Source organism: Choristoneura fumiferana, chromosome 27 (assembly GCF_025370935.1).
Source record: "Choristoneura fumiferana chromosome 27, NRCan_CFum_1, whole genome shotgun sequence".
Classification (NCBI taxonomy): Eukaryota; Metazoa; Arthropoda; class Insecta; order Lepidoptera; family Tortricidae; genus Choristoneura; species Choristoneura fumiferana.
Window position 1 is genome coordinate 756,509 of NC_133498.1, and position 17,981 is coordinate 774,489.

Here is a 17,981-nt window from a genome sequence, read left to right on the forward strand (position 1 = left end):
AAAAATCTCAACTAATACTGAACTTAACTGGATTCTCTTCACTGGATTCAAGGGCAAAAGATTGAATATACCGACTCAAAAATATTACTTACCGCCTTTTCGTTCCGATCTCGCAGATTGTGACTCTTTGCGCAAAACGTCAGTATAACTTAGAGCCACTTACGACCTTCTAACTCATTTTACGCTAGCACTGAGTTGAAACTCGGAATTGGAAGGACGTAAGCGACAGAAACAATAAAGATAGTTAGAACTCTACCTTCAGTAGTCACTTACGTCTTTCTGTTACATTTTGTCGCAGCTTTTATTTGAGTCTAGGATTAAAAAGGTGTAAGTGATAGAAGGGTAGTTCTTTGGCTCTCGTAGATTTGACAAATGTTCACAAGATGGGGTGGATTTGCAAGGATTGTAAGGGATACCAGGAAAGTCAATGTTGAAATTGGATCGGATGAAATGTTATAAATTTGGGAGGAAGGTTTTTGATAAAAGGATCAGGTTTTACGGTGCTTATTGGTTTCAGTGCGAATGAATAAGAACTTTGAAATTGTAATGGTTGTTTGTTTGATGTTTTGTTAACCGTTTGTTTACTGGGAAAAAACCGGCCATGAGAGTGTCGGACACGCCCACGGTAGGGTTCCGTAGAGAGTAACAACAAAGTACCTACTATCAACTAACAGTACTTAAAGTAAGCTTAATTAAGTAAATAATATCCATGTACTGAACCGCCGTAACTCGCCTACTATTATAGACACCCCAAGTGGGTTTTCCAATAGTAGCAATAATAAGTCCAATGTTACCATTGGTTTCGATTATATCAAATAAACAAATAATAAAATAAACAATGAATTTGTATTTTTTAAGAAATTTTCCAAGTAGGTATATTTTTTTAAGTCAGGCTGCTATTTACCATTGGTTTTTTGCTGTTGCTGTTGTTTACTTAAATTATGGAATAAGAAAAATCATCAAGATCATCAAGGATTAAAAACCTCTAGCTCCGGTCCAAAGACAAGTGTAGCGTCATAGAGTTTTCCCGCCACTCCCTGTCATTTCGCAAAGCCAAGGGTTGCAAATGGCGGCCGCAACCATAAACCAGCTTAAGCCGGTTTAACATTAATCTCGCCAAAACTCGTGATACGTGTAGAGCTATTTATTACTGGAATTATAATATATCTACACGGTTGGATTTCATACGGAGTTGCCCGCCGTGTTGTCAACTTAGCGACTTACGGTCAGTCTAGCTTTAGTGCACGTTTTTCATCAAATATTCGTTACTATTCAAAATTGTAAATCGAACGCTCGACCGTCGATACGTAGGTAACGCTCGAACGTCGGTACGTAACGTTTGATCGTCGATACGTAATGTTTGATTGTCAATACGTATCGATCGATCTTCGGCACGTAACAACGTAACGCTCGATCGTCAATACGTAACGCTCGATTGTCGATACGTTTCCCTTTTCGAATAGAATTAAGCAACTTACTTGGTCTGCATAATATTTGGGACGAGACGAAATGCTATATTTTTTGTTATTGTGAGAATGCGTCAAATATAGTGCAATTCAATATAATATCTTGCTGCCACAGGTTGATCAATCACCACTTAAAAATAAATAAATAAATAAAAATAAAAAATTAAAACTGTTTCTCAGAATAACATTATTTTATTGGCTCTGCAGAAGAGATTAACTTAACTCTCAGGTGAAATGTCAACAAAATCTTTTCTACTGATTAGTTAGAAGTGTTAGGTTGTTAAGTTGACGTTCTCGAATTAGTTATTTCATGGGGCAACTTTTGATATTAATTTTGATTGAAGTTGGCACTACTGACAGGGTGTTTTATAGTGCAAAACAGTGATAAACTTCACGGTGTTCAAATAGTTTTAATTAAGTACCTACATGTATACACTTTATAGGTGAACGGCATTACGAGTATGTTATTAGATTTCGGCTTTATTGCTTACGCTAAGTATTTCTTTTCCAGTTATTAGTATACTTAGGTACTAAAAGTAATGAATGTTTGCCAAGTACGGTCAAAGAATTTAATTTATGAGCACCATGGAACCTTTTCAAACGAAAAGTCATTACGATTTTCCTTGTTAATTAATGCGATGTCACCTATGACGTTTACTGTGAAATGGTTCTATGGTGACTCATGAATTCAAGTCCTTGACCGTAGTAGGTAAATTCTGACTATAGAAGTAACTCCGAATAATTTTATTTCTGGATAAGTATCTAACCTATGATGCATTTTCGTCTTTAAATTACATTGTCCCCCCTTTAAATAAAGCTTAAATATTTTATGAAATATTTAAATTCTTACAGTATTTTTTGTCCAACAGGTAAAAATCTGGTTCCAAAACCGAAGAATGAAGTGGAAACGATCGAAAAAGGCGCAGCAGGACACCAAAAAAGACCACGCGCCTAGCGACGAGAAAAAACAGCCTAATAAAGAACCTCCTGCCGAACCCGAGAAGATCCAAATGGCGGGAGATCTAACAGCTGTCAAACCGCCCGCCATGTTGGATAGGGACAGAATTATCGCGCTAGAAAGGGAACGGGCGATAGCAGCGGCTAATTTTAATTCCAATTTGGATAACCGGCGCGGATTGGTCATGAACCAAGATGGCGGGAGATCCGCTGACATGTTTAGGCCATACGTGGTATGAAAATAAATAGGTTTTTCGTTTGTTTCGACGGTTTTGTTTTTATTGTTAGTATTAATGTTACATGCTATTCGTCCAGAGAAATAGTAGAATAATTCTAAGTTCTACGAGGTGTTATAAAAAATATTTTGGCATATTTCAGCAGGTGGTTGTTTAAGTTTAACCGAATACTTCTGTAAATGTTTTTCAGGATTTTCATTGGTTGATCAATGTTTCTATACTTATATTGGCCGATGTCCAAAGTACAGTATCAGAGGAGTGACCAAATTTTTATAGATCCAAACCTAAAAAAAACTTGATAGGGGTATTCAGTCATATTAAACTAATCCAAGCCATCATTCAAAACCAAAGGTCAAAACATTCCGGATTAATTTTTAAACAGCTCGTATAAAAACATTCATCATTCATGGTTCGGAACGCAATTTTTTTTCTCTACATAAAAAAAACAATATGCCACCGCCTTGTCTATGCTTTCAGCAGTGTTGACAATGATTTATAACAATGTAAGACCGTCTCTTTTTAGAGGTGTTAAGATTTATAACTATACCTGTCTGTTGACAATTATGCATGAAAACTTTGTTCAAAATAGTAACAGATGTTTTATGTTTTACAAGTTTGTTAGACTACCTAATACTTAGATACCACAGTGATTGTAACATAATGATGTCTAATAATAAGTATTGTAAATAGGTATTGGTACTGGATGAACGTAAGATAAATTACCAAATAAGAAACAGAAAACAACTTAAAATTCAAAGTTTTTGTTCAAACGAACTGATTTACAGACCAAATATTATAAATAAAGGTAGAGAAGTAAGTAATTTTGCAATAAAATATACTTTATGTTATTTGTAAAGTCTCTTTCGATTGGATAGATCAATGAAAAATTACAAATCGAAAATACAAACTGAAATACAGATTTTTAAATCATCACTTATTAGAAAGAACACATGTTTCTGTGACAAGCCTGTTGGCGCTAGTGACAACTTTGCCGTTTGTGTCATGTTCGATTATAAATTTACTAAATGAGCCAATCGCAAGCAAAACAATAACCTCAAACGGACCTCTTGACACTTACGCCATCTAGCAGTATTTCACCTGTCAAGAAACCCTAATTTTCCACTGAAAAGCACTCGACATCTTGTAAAACATTTTATTGAGTTTCTTAATGCAAATTTTGTGCCCTTAAATAATTTAATTTACATTTTTTATAACTAAATCAGCCGTTTTACATTTAATTTTTTTGCGTTGTTATTTTGTTATAGTAATTAATTATGTTATTAATAATAAGTGATTCCTAGTCATTGCATTTAATTATTAGGATATAAAGACATCTTGAATCAGTATTATTTTGTAGAATAGAACATATTAAAATATTTAGCTTTGTAAGATAACTGAATTTCAATGATTTATTTTTTCATTTAAATTGCTACTAATTCACGAAGAACTAACATAAACTTATCCTCGCAAGAACCAGATCATATTTTGACAATCTTAATTTGTCTTATTGTTCACGATATCGAATCACCTCCAAATTTCGTCTGAATCAGTTTAGCAGTTTAAACTTAAATTAGTAACAGACGGGCAGAGAGACAATGTTACTTCCATATTTATAATATTATTTTATATATATAGATTATAAGGATTAAGAAAAGTTGATAATTGCTTTGACGTAAATACCTACACACTCGTACTAAATTTTAGCACTTTGGGCTGAACGGGGAGAATATTAAAAAAAAACTGAATTTCCTTTAATTAAGGTAGCCATAAAATAATTAAATATGTAAATATTCACTTTATAATAAGAGTACATATTTGTATAAATAACCTAAACTGTGCTAGTTCTAAATATTATGTATACTATTAAATATAATGTGAAGTGAAACATTCCTACTTGACATAATTACGACAACTATGTAAAGAAAATTAAAAATAACTGAAATATAGTTAATATGTTGAAAATGCGTTTTGTTTTTTTCCTCCGACAATTGATAATAAAAGTTCAACCATAACGTCATATTTTAGGTAACTGTAATTAGTTATAAAAAAAGGTATTAGATACCTATTCTGTGGTTGTCAATTTGTGTGCATATTGCCCCACGACGCCTTCCTATATCGAAAAACTCATGGTCAAAATAAAAAGTAACATCGTAGGTACATAAATTCACATTGAAGTATGCATTTGTTTTCAGAACCTACTTGCGGTTCAAGATAGTCATCCATTTGGCTGTTTTATTTACCCTCTTCTAAACCAACATACAGAGGTTTCGCTAAATGACCACTTATAGGGTTCGATTCCCGCAAAACAAACAATGTATGCTAAGATTACTGAAGAGAACTCTAAGTGTGTAAAACTTATAATAGAACGTATGCCTCAAACGTATGTACTTAAAGAAACTCGTTCAATAAGTTCTTTCGTGTAGGCATCGAATATATTTTTGATAAAAGTGTTGTTTGATAGAATGGTCGTTTCATATAATTTTTCGCCAGGTTTAACTGAAAATATTTTAAAGAATTTTGCACTTAGGCTACTGAAAATAGGTTTGGTTTAATTATTCTATAATTATCCTGAAAATTCGATGACCTTAACGATTATTCGACCAAACAATAGATAAATATTCGACCATCCCGATAAACATCATTCATTCTTTCATGTTTCAAAGGATTTTTTTTGTTTTAACGTGGCATACTCGTAGTGTGGCGCACAGTTTTTTTCATGAAAGTAAAATTTAAATGGCTACAGCTTGTTTTTTTAATACAAACGCAAATATAAATCACCCGTTACTTTTAGTGATATTAAACAATATTGCATTAAACACGGGGCCTCTACCTTCATAGTCAGGGTTACTAACCACAATGTTTTTTTCATTATGATTGTTAAAACGAGAATTAAGCCGCTGTATTAACTTTACACATTACGTTACAACATAAAATAAATATCTAGGACTAGTCAAACCACTTTTTTTAGGGTTCCGGAGCCAAAATGGCAAAAACGGATCCCTTATAGTTTCGTCAAGTCCGTCCGTCCGTAGGTATATGTCACAGGCATTGTACTCGAAAACTACAAGATGTTTATCAATGAAATTTGGAGTACAGATGTCTTGTCAAAGCCGATATTTAGTTTTGTAGTTACATTACAAAAATAAATATTTATAGGGGGGCACTCCATACACGTAGCAGAGATTGAAAACAATTTTTTTTACTCGCATCAGCGTGTGGCACATAGTTCGACAGCTCTTTTGAAAAGATAGTAAGGTTTTTCAAAAACTTTTATGATTAAGTGAAGATTTCTGGAAATAATCGCTCCCAAAGTAGCTAAAATTGTGTCCCCCCCCCCCCTCTATCTTGTAAACCGTTTGTCCAAAAAATATGCAAAAAATATGGAAAGGTAACGCTTAATAAATACTTTTAACGAAAATTGGTTTCAACATGATCGGATATACTGTTTTTGAGTTATTGCCGAAAAACTGCGCTTTTCAACAAAAGGATGTAAGTGCCGTGAAGATACGTTCTTTTTCTGGTAATAGATTTTAAGACTGTTAAGTGTTTAAATTGTGTTATAACGCACATAATATTACTTACTTGATTTTTTTCGTAATGGCTACGGAACCCCATCTTGGGCGTGTCCGACACGCTCTTGGCCGGTTTTTTTTATTTACATACTAAATGCTACTCTGTTCCAGATTATAGGCAGTGCCACGAGAGTTGAAGTGAATGATTACACACACAGCTACATGAAGAAAAGCCATTTTCTTATGCGCGTGTTCTCAATTCTGGAGGCATTACCTATCATCATCATCCCAGCCTATATACGTCCCACTGCTGGGCACAGGCCTTGTTTTGGAATGAGAGGGCTTGGGCCGTAGCTTCCACGTGGGCCCAGTGCGGATTGGGAACTTCACACTCACCATTGAATTGCTTCGCAGGTTGTGCAGGTTTCCTTCACCGTAAAGCTCATGGTAAAATTCAAATGTAATTTCTCACATGAATTCCGAAAAACTCAGAGGTGCGAGCCGGGGTTTGAGCCCACGGTCCTCTGCAGGCCATAGGTCAAACCACTCGGCCACCGGCTCTGCTTTGGCATTATATACCAAAGCCTAATTTATATCCCGCAAAAGTGACACGAGCAGACGAATACGCGAGAAACAGCTAGTGCTACAACCGCTATTGATCTAGACACTGTAACTATTGTTTGCGTCAAAGTTGCTGCTAACGTATCGCTTACACCGTAAATTAGAAGGAGGGTGGGTATGAAGCGAAACTACCAGATAAATAAGGGCAGTATATCTGCATCTGAAACTCCATAACTCTCTGAAACTACTATACATTGCTTACCTTTACCACTCTATATACTGTATACCAAAATACATCCAAATGGAATGTAATTACCCTGCTAAGAAGAAGAAGAATGTCATAACATAAATATAATTTGATTATGAAGTATATATTTAAGGTCAAGTGACCATTAAGCTTCTGGATTCCGAAGGCAAGCGAAGGGACGCGTGTGGGCGTATATAGGCTGGTATGATGATGATGACGTGAATTGACTTCCTTGCTAATTTTGCAAAATGGCTGAATTATATTTTTTTACATTTTAAACCCCGAATATTGGGCCATAGTTCTAATACGGGCCCAGTGCGGATTGGGAAATAACATTCTTCTTCTTTATGTTTTAAAAATAAATTTCAAACAGGATAGTCCAATTTTATCACAACGCACGGTCACCCTACACAAGTGGTGGGGCGCGGTGAAGTCTCAAAAACCTCGTTGGTATTCCTCACTTGTTGGCAGAGCGAGACGGCGTGCTCTCACTCCGACACTTGTCCGTATGTATAGCAAAGACCTCACTTTTAGGAAAAGGAAAATATGGTTTTAGAAAAAACGATATAGGTTGATTCTGGCGTTACTTTGCGGAGGTCTATGTCAATGAACTACAAGCTTATGATACTCCGCGACTACACGTGTAAGACAGCTACGTATATATAGGTATACGTCTATACGACAGATATGTGTTTTCCTGCCTGAAACTCGCCTTCCTCCACTTAAATGAACTATTAACAATTACTTTGCTCACTCGACCTTACAAGCTATTTCTTTGCAACAAATGTGTGTTCATGCAGCTCCTCTGCCTCGACACTGTTAGAACACACGTACATCACACAAGCCCAACTATCACCACCACCACGCTACGCTGACGCATATCGAACTCAAGCCGAGTTCATCATCAGAGCAACACAACCGTTCACCATGGTGAATTTTGGTGTGAAAATATTTTGAGACTTAAAACAGTTTTTAGTCTGGAAAATCGCATAGTTCCGAGGGACAGTAAACGCTAGTACTTACATAACTTTTGCTTTGGGTAGTGGTATGAAAATTACTATTAGCTACTAACGATACTGGATGACATCGAAATTTGGATAACTAACAAAAAAATGGAGAATTCACATTTTCATCGTTGATCCACATCCATGTTGGTGGCAATAGATTTGGCCAACGAAAGCTGTCACGAAGAAACTGCGGCAAATTAAAAAAAAATATGCTGACAACACTTGCTGTACACTGATTTAACGATGTTGATACTTAGATATTATTTAAATTTTCCAGATATTAAATTATACTCTAGACTCTTCAAGGTATTTCAAAATTCATGTAGTAACGAGTGAAACTTGATGAAGGACTTTAGGAGTAACTTGGTAATTTTAATGACCTTTGTCAGTGCCCATTTACGTACCTACAGTCCAGACGCATAAATTTTTGGACCATTTTGACCAGATTGGCATTGAATATAATGCTAACATAGGTAATCTTATAACATTTGCATTTTGACGATGGTAGGAGGTTGAATTAAACAAAAAAATATTTATTTATTTCTTATAGTAGAAGTATCAAAATTATCTAAGCCGGGCTAGAATGACAATATGACACTTTTGACAGTCAAAAATGATACCAGATTAAAGTATCGTAAAAAATGCGTGGACAGCTTTCGCTGGCCAGAGGCTATCTCTCATATTTCATTTTCTAGATTTTTTTACCGTAGAACGGTTAACGCCACTAGATACTGCCAAAATGGTTCTCCGATTGAACAGAACTAATTAAAAAAAACTAACTAACTAAAAAATCACTGTACACAAAATTAGGTTTAAGTAAATAGTGCCACTAGAGTTGAAGTGAATGATTACACACACAGCTACAAAAAGAACTGATTGCACAAAAGGAGAATGAATGAAATGAATGAGTAAATGTCAAAATCCTGCTGTCATTACAGGACTGCGGCTTGCTTGCCGCGGCATTGTGCTGAGTCAGATATTTATATTACACTTTAAAGTTTATTCGAAGAAGCAATGTAAAGCAAAATGGTTGATATTTGTAGCGTGACAGGCGACGTCAGTTGTGTTCTAGGATGGCGTACATTGATTCATTTGTATGAAAAAAGGAAAACCTAAAGACTTATTATTAAAAGTCGCTGAACTAATGTTGTTCAGTTTGACGAGTATGATCTATTTAATTATTTGCTCGTATTACAGGCAACACCCGGTAGAGCCAAGTTATTTTGTTATGAGGATTGAAGTTTCTATCATTTATCTATCTTTTACTGTGTGTTCACACTATGAATACGTCAAGGGGCGTGGCGAGATGAGATTGATGCCTTTTGTTTATACAAGCGTCGGATTGCCCAACACTGCACCAGAACCAAGAACATTACGCACGATCACACCCTTATACCCACTCGTTAGAGTCCAAATTACCTTAAATTGGATGATTAGGTTATTTGCCTTTTCGACAAAGTAACTTGCACTACTACATTAATAAAAGTAAGAGAGCGAAATTGTATTGTAATTTTTTAATTGATAAATTTGGGCAAAAATAAAGGTCTCAATAGTTTGACAGGTCTGAAGAATGGTCTGTATTTATTTATTGGTGTTTAATAAGTAAAATATGAGAGAAAAATAAATGAAATGTAGCACTATAGGAGATTGATTAAAATTAATTAACAATAAAGTTTTTCTTAATATACATATAATAATTAATAATAAATGGTCCTTAATTTGACTCCCGCAATAACAACCTCGTAATCTTTAGTCAATCACACGACCATTTAATATTAAACGCTAAAATAAATCGTTTTTCAATTTAATTCACCAAATAAAGTGACAGATCGTCAAAAACTGCGCTATTCCGAGTGAATCTGCAAATAGTATCCGGCACCTCAAACAGAGCACGGAACGGAGTATCAATATTTGATATTTGATTTCGTAACAACCCGCGGCCATGATGCTTTCGGCTTTCCCGCGCTTTTATGTTTGACGTTCCGATGACAGTTTTTTTTTTATCCATTCTAATATTCAAACTAAAGATTCGCTGTAAAATTGAAGTTTGAATATCGAAATATCTGGGAAAATAAACATTTAAAATGATATGAAGCATATGAAAGCCATGATTGTTGAAAAGGCTGTCGGTTGTGTTATAAATACAAGAAGATGCAGGTGGTAGGGCCTTGTGCAAGGCCCGCCTGGATTGCTACCACCATCTTGCTCGCTAATCCTGCCGTGAAGCTGCAGTGCTTGCACTGTTGTGTTTCGGCGTGGAGAGTAAGACAGCCGGTGAAATTACTGGCACTTGAGGTATCCCATCTTAGGCCTCTAGGTCGGCAACGCATCTGCAATACCCCTGGTGTTGCAGATTTTTATGAGCGGTGGTGATCTCTTACCATCAGGAGACCCACTTGCTCGTTTGCCATCCAGTAGAATAAAAAAATAAAAAAAAGATTCGTACAATTTCATACATTTTGTTATCACATGGTAGGTATAAAGTCCTGTCATTGCATCAGAACTGATAAAAATTTAAGACGGAGCTATGTAAACGGAAAAAAACCGATGATATTACTCCTCGCCACAAATGTAGTTTAGTTACACAAATACTTACGTACGTACATAAATAGAATTTTTTAGCTGTAAGAAACTAGTTTAGCGCGCGAGGAGAGGCGTAAAACTACGCCTTCGTAGCCAAAATCGTCATGCAGTTGTCATTGTATATCATCTTCATCAATTTCATTTTATAATCACATAATCACTCAAAGTGGCGCCAATATTTCTTTTTCAATTCCCATCCACAGACAACACATAAAGCAGCCAATAAAAACAAAATGAAACTACCAGTACCAACACAACCGCAAAAAAGCGCGCCAATTTTAAAAAGCAAACACGGCCGCCGGCGACGCGGAAGGCGGGAAGACGCCGCTCGCTGATTGGTGCAAATTGAATTTGGAATCAAGAGGGTATTGTCGTGTTGGCGATCGCTCGCTGATTGCTCGTTTGCGGTGCGACGAACGAAGTGTGGATAAGACAACGTTTTGTGTTTAAATTTTTCTTTAAGAATACTGTTAAAGTTTATATTTAATTTTATTAATATGCAGTCGGAGTGCCTGTCAAATTTATTAGCAAGCAATCTCTGCATGTGCAAGATTGCTATGGCGTGTATTGGAATAAGCGCCTCTGACTGTTCTTTTTTCACTGCTACCTCTGTAACTCTAGCTGTTGCATTAAAAATTATTGTCTCCTTTTCAACTTGCGGATTTTTTATTATTTCACCACTATTTGACTCCATCAAATACGAATACTAGACTTTTGATAGATGATGACTGGATTGCCTAGTGGTTAGAGAACCTGACTACGAAGGTTGCGGTGCCGTGTTGGATACCTCACGATTATTAAGACATAAACAGTCCGACTATTTAGTCCGTCATGGGGTAGCAATAGTAACTGCACGTAGCCCCAAATCTTTACATACGCCTCTGCTCCGTGTAGAGGATACTCTAACGGCTCGTAGGGCTACTACGAAATTCAAAAATCGAAGTTCTTATCGTACCGTCCCGCCAATACTTATATTATTTAATACGAGAGTGACAGGGATGGTACGATACGAACTTCGATTTTCGTAGTAGCCCTGCTGAAGCAGTATTTCACTTCACTCTCTGGTGTTGCCACAGCGCGTACGTCTTCATAAAGACCTTCCGAAAATATCGAAACTAGTCAGACTATGTTATGATTACTAATCGTAATATTTTTCAATCCTTATACTTCCTTACTAATATCATAAACGTGAAAGTAGCTCTGTCTGTCTCTTACCTCTTCACACTTAAACCGCTGAACCGTTTTAAATTAAATTTGGCATGGTGATAGTTCGGGACCAATGGAATGGATAAATAAATTCTTCACAGACGAAGTCGCGAGCTAAAATTTATATCTGAACGTATGGGGCTTTTAATCCAAAGTTCGATTCTACTCAAATAACTGAGCCAATTTTGTTCTGCTACTTTTTTTAAATATGATCATTGTTAATTTTTTTTAAACAGATTAAATGTAATTTTCAATGTATGAGATATATTTTAACACAAAGTTGACAGCATATTGTCAATTTTTTGATCTAAGAGATGTCAAATAAATTACAAAAATTATTCAAATGCCCCATACCAAAAGACAGCGATAACACCGCCATGTCCGATACACTGATTTTACGATTAAACTTTATGAATCAATAAATTATCTAAATTCAAAATATTACAAAAAAAGTAGCTTTATTATGCGATTAGAATCGAACCTTGAATTTAAAGCCCAATGGTCAAAGGTCAAAGTATATTATAAGATAACAAGTTCCTTTCTTCTTTTTTATTTTATTTATTTCATGTACGGGGAATAAGCCGTGGTGGCCTAGTGGTTTGACCCATCGCCTCTCAAGCAGAGGGTCGTGGGTTCAAACCCGGCTCGCACCTCTGAGTTTTTCGAAATTCATGTGCGGAGTTACATTTGAAATTTACCACGAGCTTGCGGTGAAGGAAAACATCGTGAGGAAACTGCACAAACTGCGAAGCAATTCAATGGTGTGTGTGAAGTTCCCAATCCGCACTGGGCCCGCGTGGGAACTATGGCCCAAGCCCTCTCATTCTGAGGGGAGGCCTGTGCCCTGCAGTGGACGTATATAGGCTGGGATGATGATGTACGGGGATATTTAAGATCATGATGTTTAGCAAAAAATGCCTTAAAAACTACTGTTAACAATATCATTGTCATAAAAAAATCGACAGTGAAATTTATTTTCTATTTTCCGGGTCGTATCCATATTAAGCGTGCCACAAAGTTCCCTTGTCCGCATGATTGTCTGCAGCTGACGAGCGGCAGAACAAATAGTTCGCACTCGCCACCAGGGGGCACTGTACACAACTACCTTATTTACGTTATGTTGGGTACACTGGTGAGCGACATGGTCCGAAGAATGGCCAGTGCTCTAAAAATTTCTAATCTATTCATTAGATAGAGCACGGATAGAGAGCACCGTTTTTATCTTGGTTTTATCTTTTGTCAATTATTTTAAACAATAGTACATTGTGTCTTAAGGGCAGTAAACAAGGAATTACAAACGAAGAGCACGGATAGAGAGACACGTGTTTTTCTTGGTTTTTATATTTTGTCAATTATTTTAAACAATAGTACATTGTATCTTAAGGGCAGTAAACAAGGAATTACGAACGAGAGTCTATTAGAAGCCTGAAGTCGAAGATTGAGGGCTTTAATGAGTCGATGTTCGTAATTCTAGTACCGCCCGTGTGACATACATGTTTTTCATCACATTTGCGAGTAAAATTGTAGTATATTTGTAAAGAAAAACTAATATTTTTTCAAAAATTTCCGATACCGCTGACAACGCTCTGGGCAGCGCCAGCCTCCGCGCCGCCCTCCCCGCAGTATGTGCCCGACGTGCGCGCGCCGCGTTCCTGCACGCCATGCAGTATCACACTTATTTACCGACCTTGGGCTTCATGACAAGAAAATTAGTACGGCAATGACTCATTCACCGACACGAGTTTCATGACAAGCACATTAAGGTCGAAGGTTTATTTGGGGGTTACAACAAAGTAGCTGCATGTTTCGACACTGTTTACGAGCAAGTGTGATGAAAAAATGATGAAGGTAAGCCAGTTAAAAATCCGCATGAGCTATATTTGAACTCGGACAGACAGATTCATGCAGGCCTTTCTTTAAGGAATATAGTATTTTGACTCCACTAGTATATATATTTTCGATGCATGCATATTTGTATATAGAAATGAACATCTTTCGTCACGCTAAGGCGCTAGCGCCTCTAGCGGCGAATTTATACGCGATAGCCCTCATTTCGGCATGCCTTACCTGGTAGATTTTAGTGAACTCAATGTATTTTATTTATGTTATCTTTTGTACCTGAAATCAAGTGAAATAAATTAATTTGAATTTTGACATCACCACAAAATGGACAATACACTGAGCGGCAAAAAATCTGGCCCTTATAATATGTATTGCAGCAAAACTAAAGACCCAAGAGCACTTAAAGTGCCCGTAGCCCTAGTCAGGCCGCCCCATAATTAAACAACGAAGAATTTGGTCGGTAAAACGGAACGTTTTAGGTGTGAAGCCCGATCGAGTTCGAAGTATAGTCGCATTAATGTATACTACAATAAATGCAATAAAAGCTCCTGAGTGTTATTCAATCTCTTACACTACTCAATTTCCATAATCTCGGCCTTGATGTCCTCGGTGTTAACTACGTCGACATAAAACTCCAGGAGTGGTGGATATATACATACGTTCCGTGAAGAGTTAGAGTTAACTACCAGAAGGTGAGAACGGCATCAAAATGCGTTGCGTGCACGTTAGCGGATATAATGTATGTCTGTATATTACTATATGTCGCAGGGAAATTGCCAAAATAGAGCAAATCCATTTACCTAGAAAAAAGTAAATCAAATCAAATCATCCAAAAAAAGGCCAGACAAATTTTTATTTCACCAGATTTTTTGAGTGATTTGATAAATTCACTGAAACACGTTGACGAAACGAAAACTTCAACTCGTTCTATCATTTTCACTAGACACGTTCAGTGATAGGGTAATAACACGGAAAAAGGATGGAAAGGAACTGAGAAACATAGACGACATCATCTGTTTGATAAGAGGTATAGATTCCGAGCAATTACCGCGGTTTGTTGCAAAGGATCTTGAAAAACTACCTCCTGTTTTGTTCGTCATGTCGACGTAACGCGGCTTTTAAAGATATTGTGAAGCTGCAGCAGGACATGATAAAGATGAAGGAGGAGTATACACCTTTAGAGCAATTTAATGCGGTGAAGTATGAAGTGGAGATACTTAAAAATGCATCCATAGTTAATAAGTACGGGTGCAATGTAAACACAAAGCGCGGTGCCTGTATGATGGATAGTTTCGAGTGTGCTAGTGGACCGATGGGGTTGCCCCCTACATGTAGTGAAAGCATTATTCAAGATGGTCATGAACATCATACGTCGTCTCCAGAAATGGTATATCGTAGCATTGAAGGAAAAAACTCCCAAAAAATAAATGAAGGTTATGCATTTTTACAAATAGAGGGTAGCGAAAAGGCGGCGCCGCGACCGTTAACTATGAGTCAGCCGAGCGACGTGCAGTCGAGGCCGCCCGCTCATGTACCTATACTGCAATGCCCGCCTGTGACAGCTAAAGAATGCACTAATATTGAATCGCGAATAAATGATGAGGTGATGGTACCGAAACCAAAGCCTATGGCTAGCGTTGCTCGGGAAGGTGAATGGAAGGTACAGCCACCAGCTGATGAATGGATACTTGTGCAAAGGAGAAAATCTCGTAATCGTTTTGTTGGACAACGGGGGAAAGCAATTCTAGACCCAGAATCTAAATTTAGAGCTGCGGAATCTATGATTCCGTTGTATATTTATAATGTAACTAAAGATTTGTCCGAACAGGATATTTGTGGTTATATAAAGGCGAAGTCAAACTTTGAAGTGAAAGTGGTTAAAATGAGCATGAAAATAGAAAAAGACTATGATTCTTATAAAATATTTATACCGAAACATAAAATTGATATATTTATGAACAATGATTTTTGGCCAGAAGGAATAGCCTATCGTCGATTTATCGACTTTAGAAAGCGTGAGAAAGTAACAGCTCGAGCAAACGAACTGCAGAATGAATAGCAATTTAATTAGTTTTAATTGTAAAAATATAATTCGATCTGTGGAATGTGTTAGAAACCTGTGTCGTTCGGCCGACATTGTTGCACTACAGGAGACGTGGTTGCTGCCCCACGACCTGGCGTTCCTAGGGACTATCGACGACAGCTTTGCCTTCACGGGCACCTCTGCTGTTGATACTTCGGCGGGGGTCCTACGAGGGAGGCCATACGGGGGAGTGGCTCTACTGTGGAGAAAGTCTACGTTTTCTAACGTTACGATAATAAAGTGTAACAGTGTACGTCTAGCCGCGATAAAAATTGAGCTCAGTGATCGGTGCTTTTTGGTTTTCTCTGTTTATATGCCTACTGACTCAAGTGAAAACCTAGTGGAGTTTACAGAGTGCCTCAGTGAAATATCGGCTATTATTGAAAACTATAATACTGAGTCGGTATTTATGTTAGGGGACTATAACGCTCATCCCGGTGAGTTATTTGCAAATGAACTTTTATCTTTCTGTACGAGCAAGTGTGGACTTGTATAGACTTGTATATGTTGCCTTCTGATAGCTATACATTCGTGAGTGACGCACACGGGTGTCGCCGCTGGCTTGACCACTGCTTAGTTACTGGCTCGGCGCAACCCTCAATACACGCATGCTCAGTGTTATATAACACGTACTGGTCCGATCACTATCCAATATGTATTGAGTGTAAACTTTGATATTTTGAAACCGAAAATATTTGTTAATAATGAGCGTGTTAATAAAGTTATTTGGGGGGAGCGTCATATATCCCAGATGGAAAATTATCATAACATCTGTCATGAAAAATACGAGAATTTGATTTTCCTGTAGAATTTTAGTGATTGCTGCGATAAAATGTGTTGTGATAAAGGTCATAGAAACTATTAGACTCAATGTACGACGGTATTATGTACACTGTCTGAAGCTGCTGAGTGTTCTTATAATGTAAATGTCAAAATTAGCTGTAAACGTAAACATGTCACTGGGTGGAATAAGTACGTGCGCGGCGCTCACCAGAGGGCTAGGCTTTGTTTTGGGAATGGTTGGTATTGGTAAACGATGTCTGGCCCCGTATACAGAGAGAGATGTGCGAGTCCAGGCGTATATTTAAATCAAAGTTAAAATGGTGCCAGATAAATCAACAGCAATAATAATGGACATCATAGCTGAACATCACTCAAATAAAAGTTCGGTCAGTTTTGGAAAAGTTCAAACAGATTAAATCCAAGCCGAGCCTCCCGTGAGTGTGGCGGAGTGTGCGATCCCGCTAGCATAGCCAATGTTTTTCGCTCTCATTTCAGTGTAAAGTCTCCGTTGGGACCAGCGGCGCGGTGGTTCCAGATGCTGAGACTGTCAGTAGGGAGCGTAGTGTGAATTTTACCGCGAAGGAAGTGAGTGCAGTTATAAGGGGAATGGTGCGAGGCAAGTCGCCGGCCATGACAGCCTCAGCATCGAGCACCTGCAGCACGCTGTGTACATCTGCCTAGAGTGTTGTCCATGTTTTTTATTTGTGTCTAAGCCACTCATACCTACCTGAAAACTTGATGCGTACTATTGTGGTTCCTATAATTAAGAATAAAACCGCTGATTCTTCAGATGTTAATAAATTATAGACCGATATCTCTAGCCACGGTCATTGCCAAGGTGCTTGACAGTCTCCTTGGTAAGTATTGAAGCATATTAAACTTAACGATGCGCAATTTGGCTTTAGACCGAATCTTTCTTGTGAAAGTGCTGTCCTGTGTCTCAAGGAGACGGTGAAGTACTACACCAGTAGGAAAACGCCAGTGTACGCTGTTTTCCTTGACTTGTCAAAAGCCTTTGATCTTGTTGCCTATGACGTGCTTTGGAAGAAATTAAAAAAATGAAACAAGCGTAAACCTGGAGAAATAACATCCTTGTTTATGCACTGGTTATGGTAGTCAAAACAATTGTGTGAGATGGGCACGCACTTTCTCGGATGAGTACAGTTTGGAGTGCGGAGTGAGACAGGGGGGGCTGACGTCACCTCGACTCTTCAACCTGTACGTTGACGCGTGATTGAGGAGCTCAGTGGCACCGGTATCGGTTGCCATATTTAATGGAGTCTGTGTAAATAATATTAGTTACGCAGACGACATGGTGCTGCTGAGCCTCAAGCGGAGCTCTAAAGAAACTGCTCAGTATTTGCGAGTCCTATGCGGGACCAATGGACTTAAGAGTCCGCAGCAAGTAGCGCTCAACTCCGCGTTGAGATCACGCGCTAACGCTTTAAAATGTTGTTGTTTCACCTAGAGTAAGACAGGGCGCTAGAAAGAAAGCAAG

At 37.7% G+C, this 17,981-nt stretch overlaps 1 protein-coding gene and 1 pseudogene across 1 annotated transcript in view; both read left to right on the top strand.

Annotated features, from left to right (window-relative positions):
* The window catches only part of LOC141443348 (uncharacterized), a 34,491-nt gene extending 29,930 nt beyond the window's left edge, over positions 1 to 4,561 (top strand). The window contains exon 5 of the mRNA XM_074108589.1: positions 2,336 to 4,561. Within this exon, the coding sequence (XP_073964690.1) occupies positions 2,336 to 2,662 (327 nt within the window). The 3' untranslated portion in view covers positions 2,663 to 4,561. The remainder of the gene's footprint in view (positions 1 to 2,335) is intronic.
* Positions 4,562 to 14,798: 10,237 nt separating this feature from the next.
* Positions 14,799 to 17,545, top strand: LOC141443193 (uncharacterized; annotated as a pseudogene).
* Positions 17,546 to 17,981: the final 436 nt, after the last annotated feature.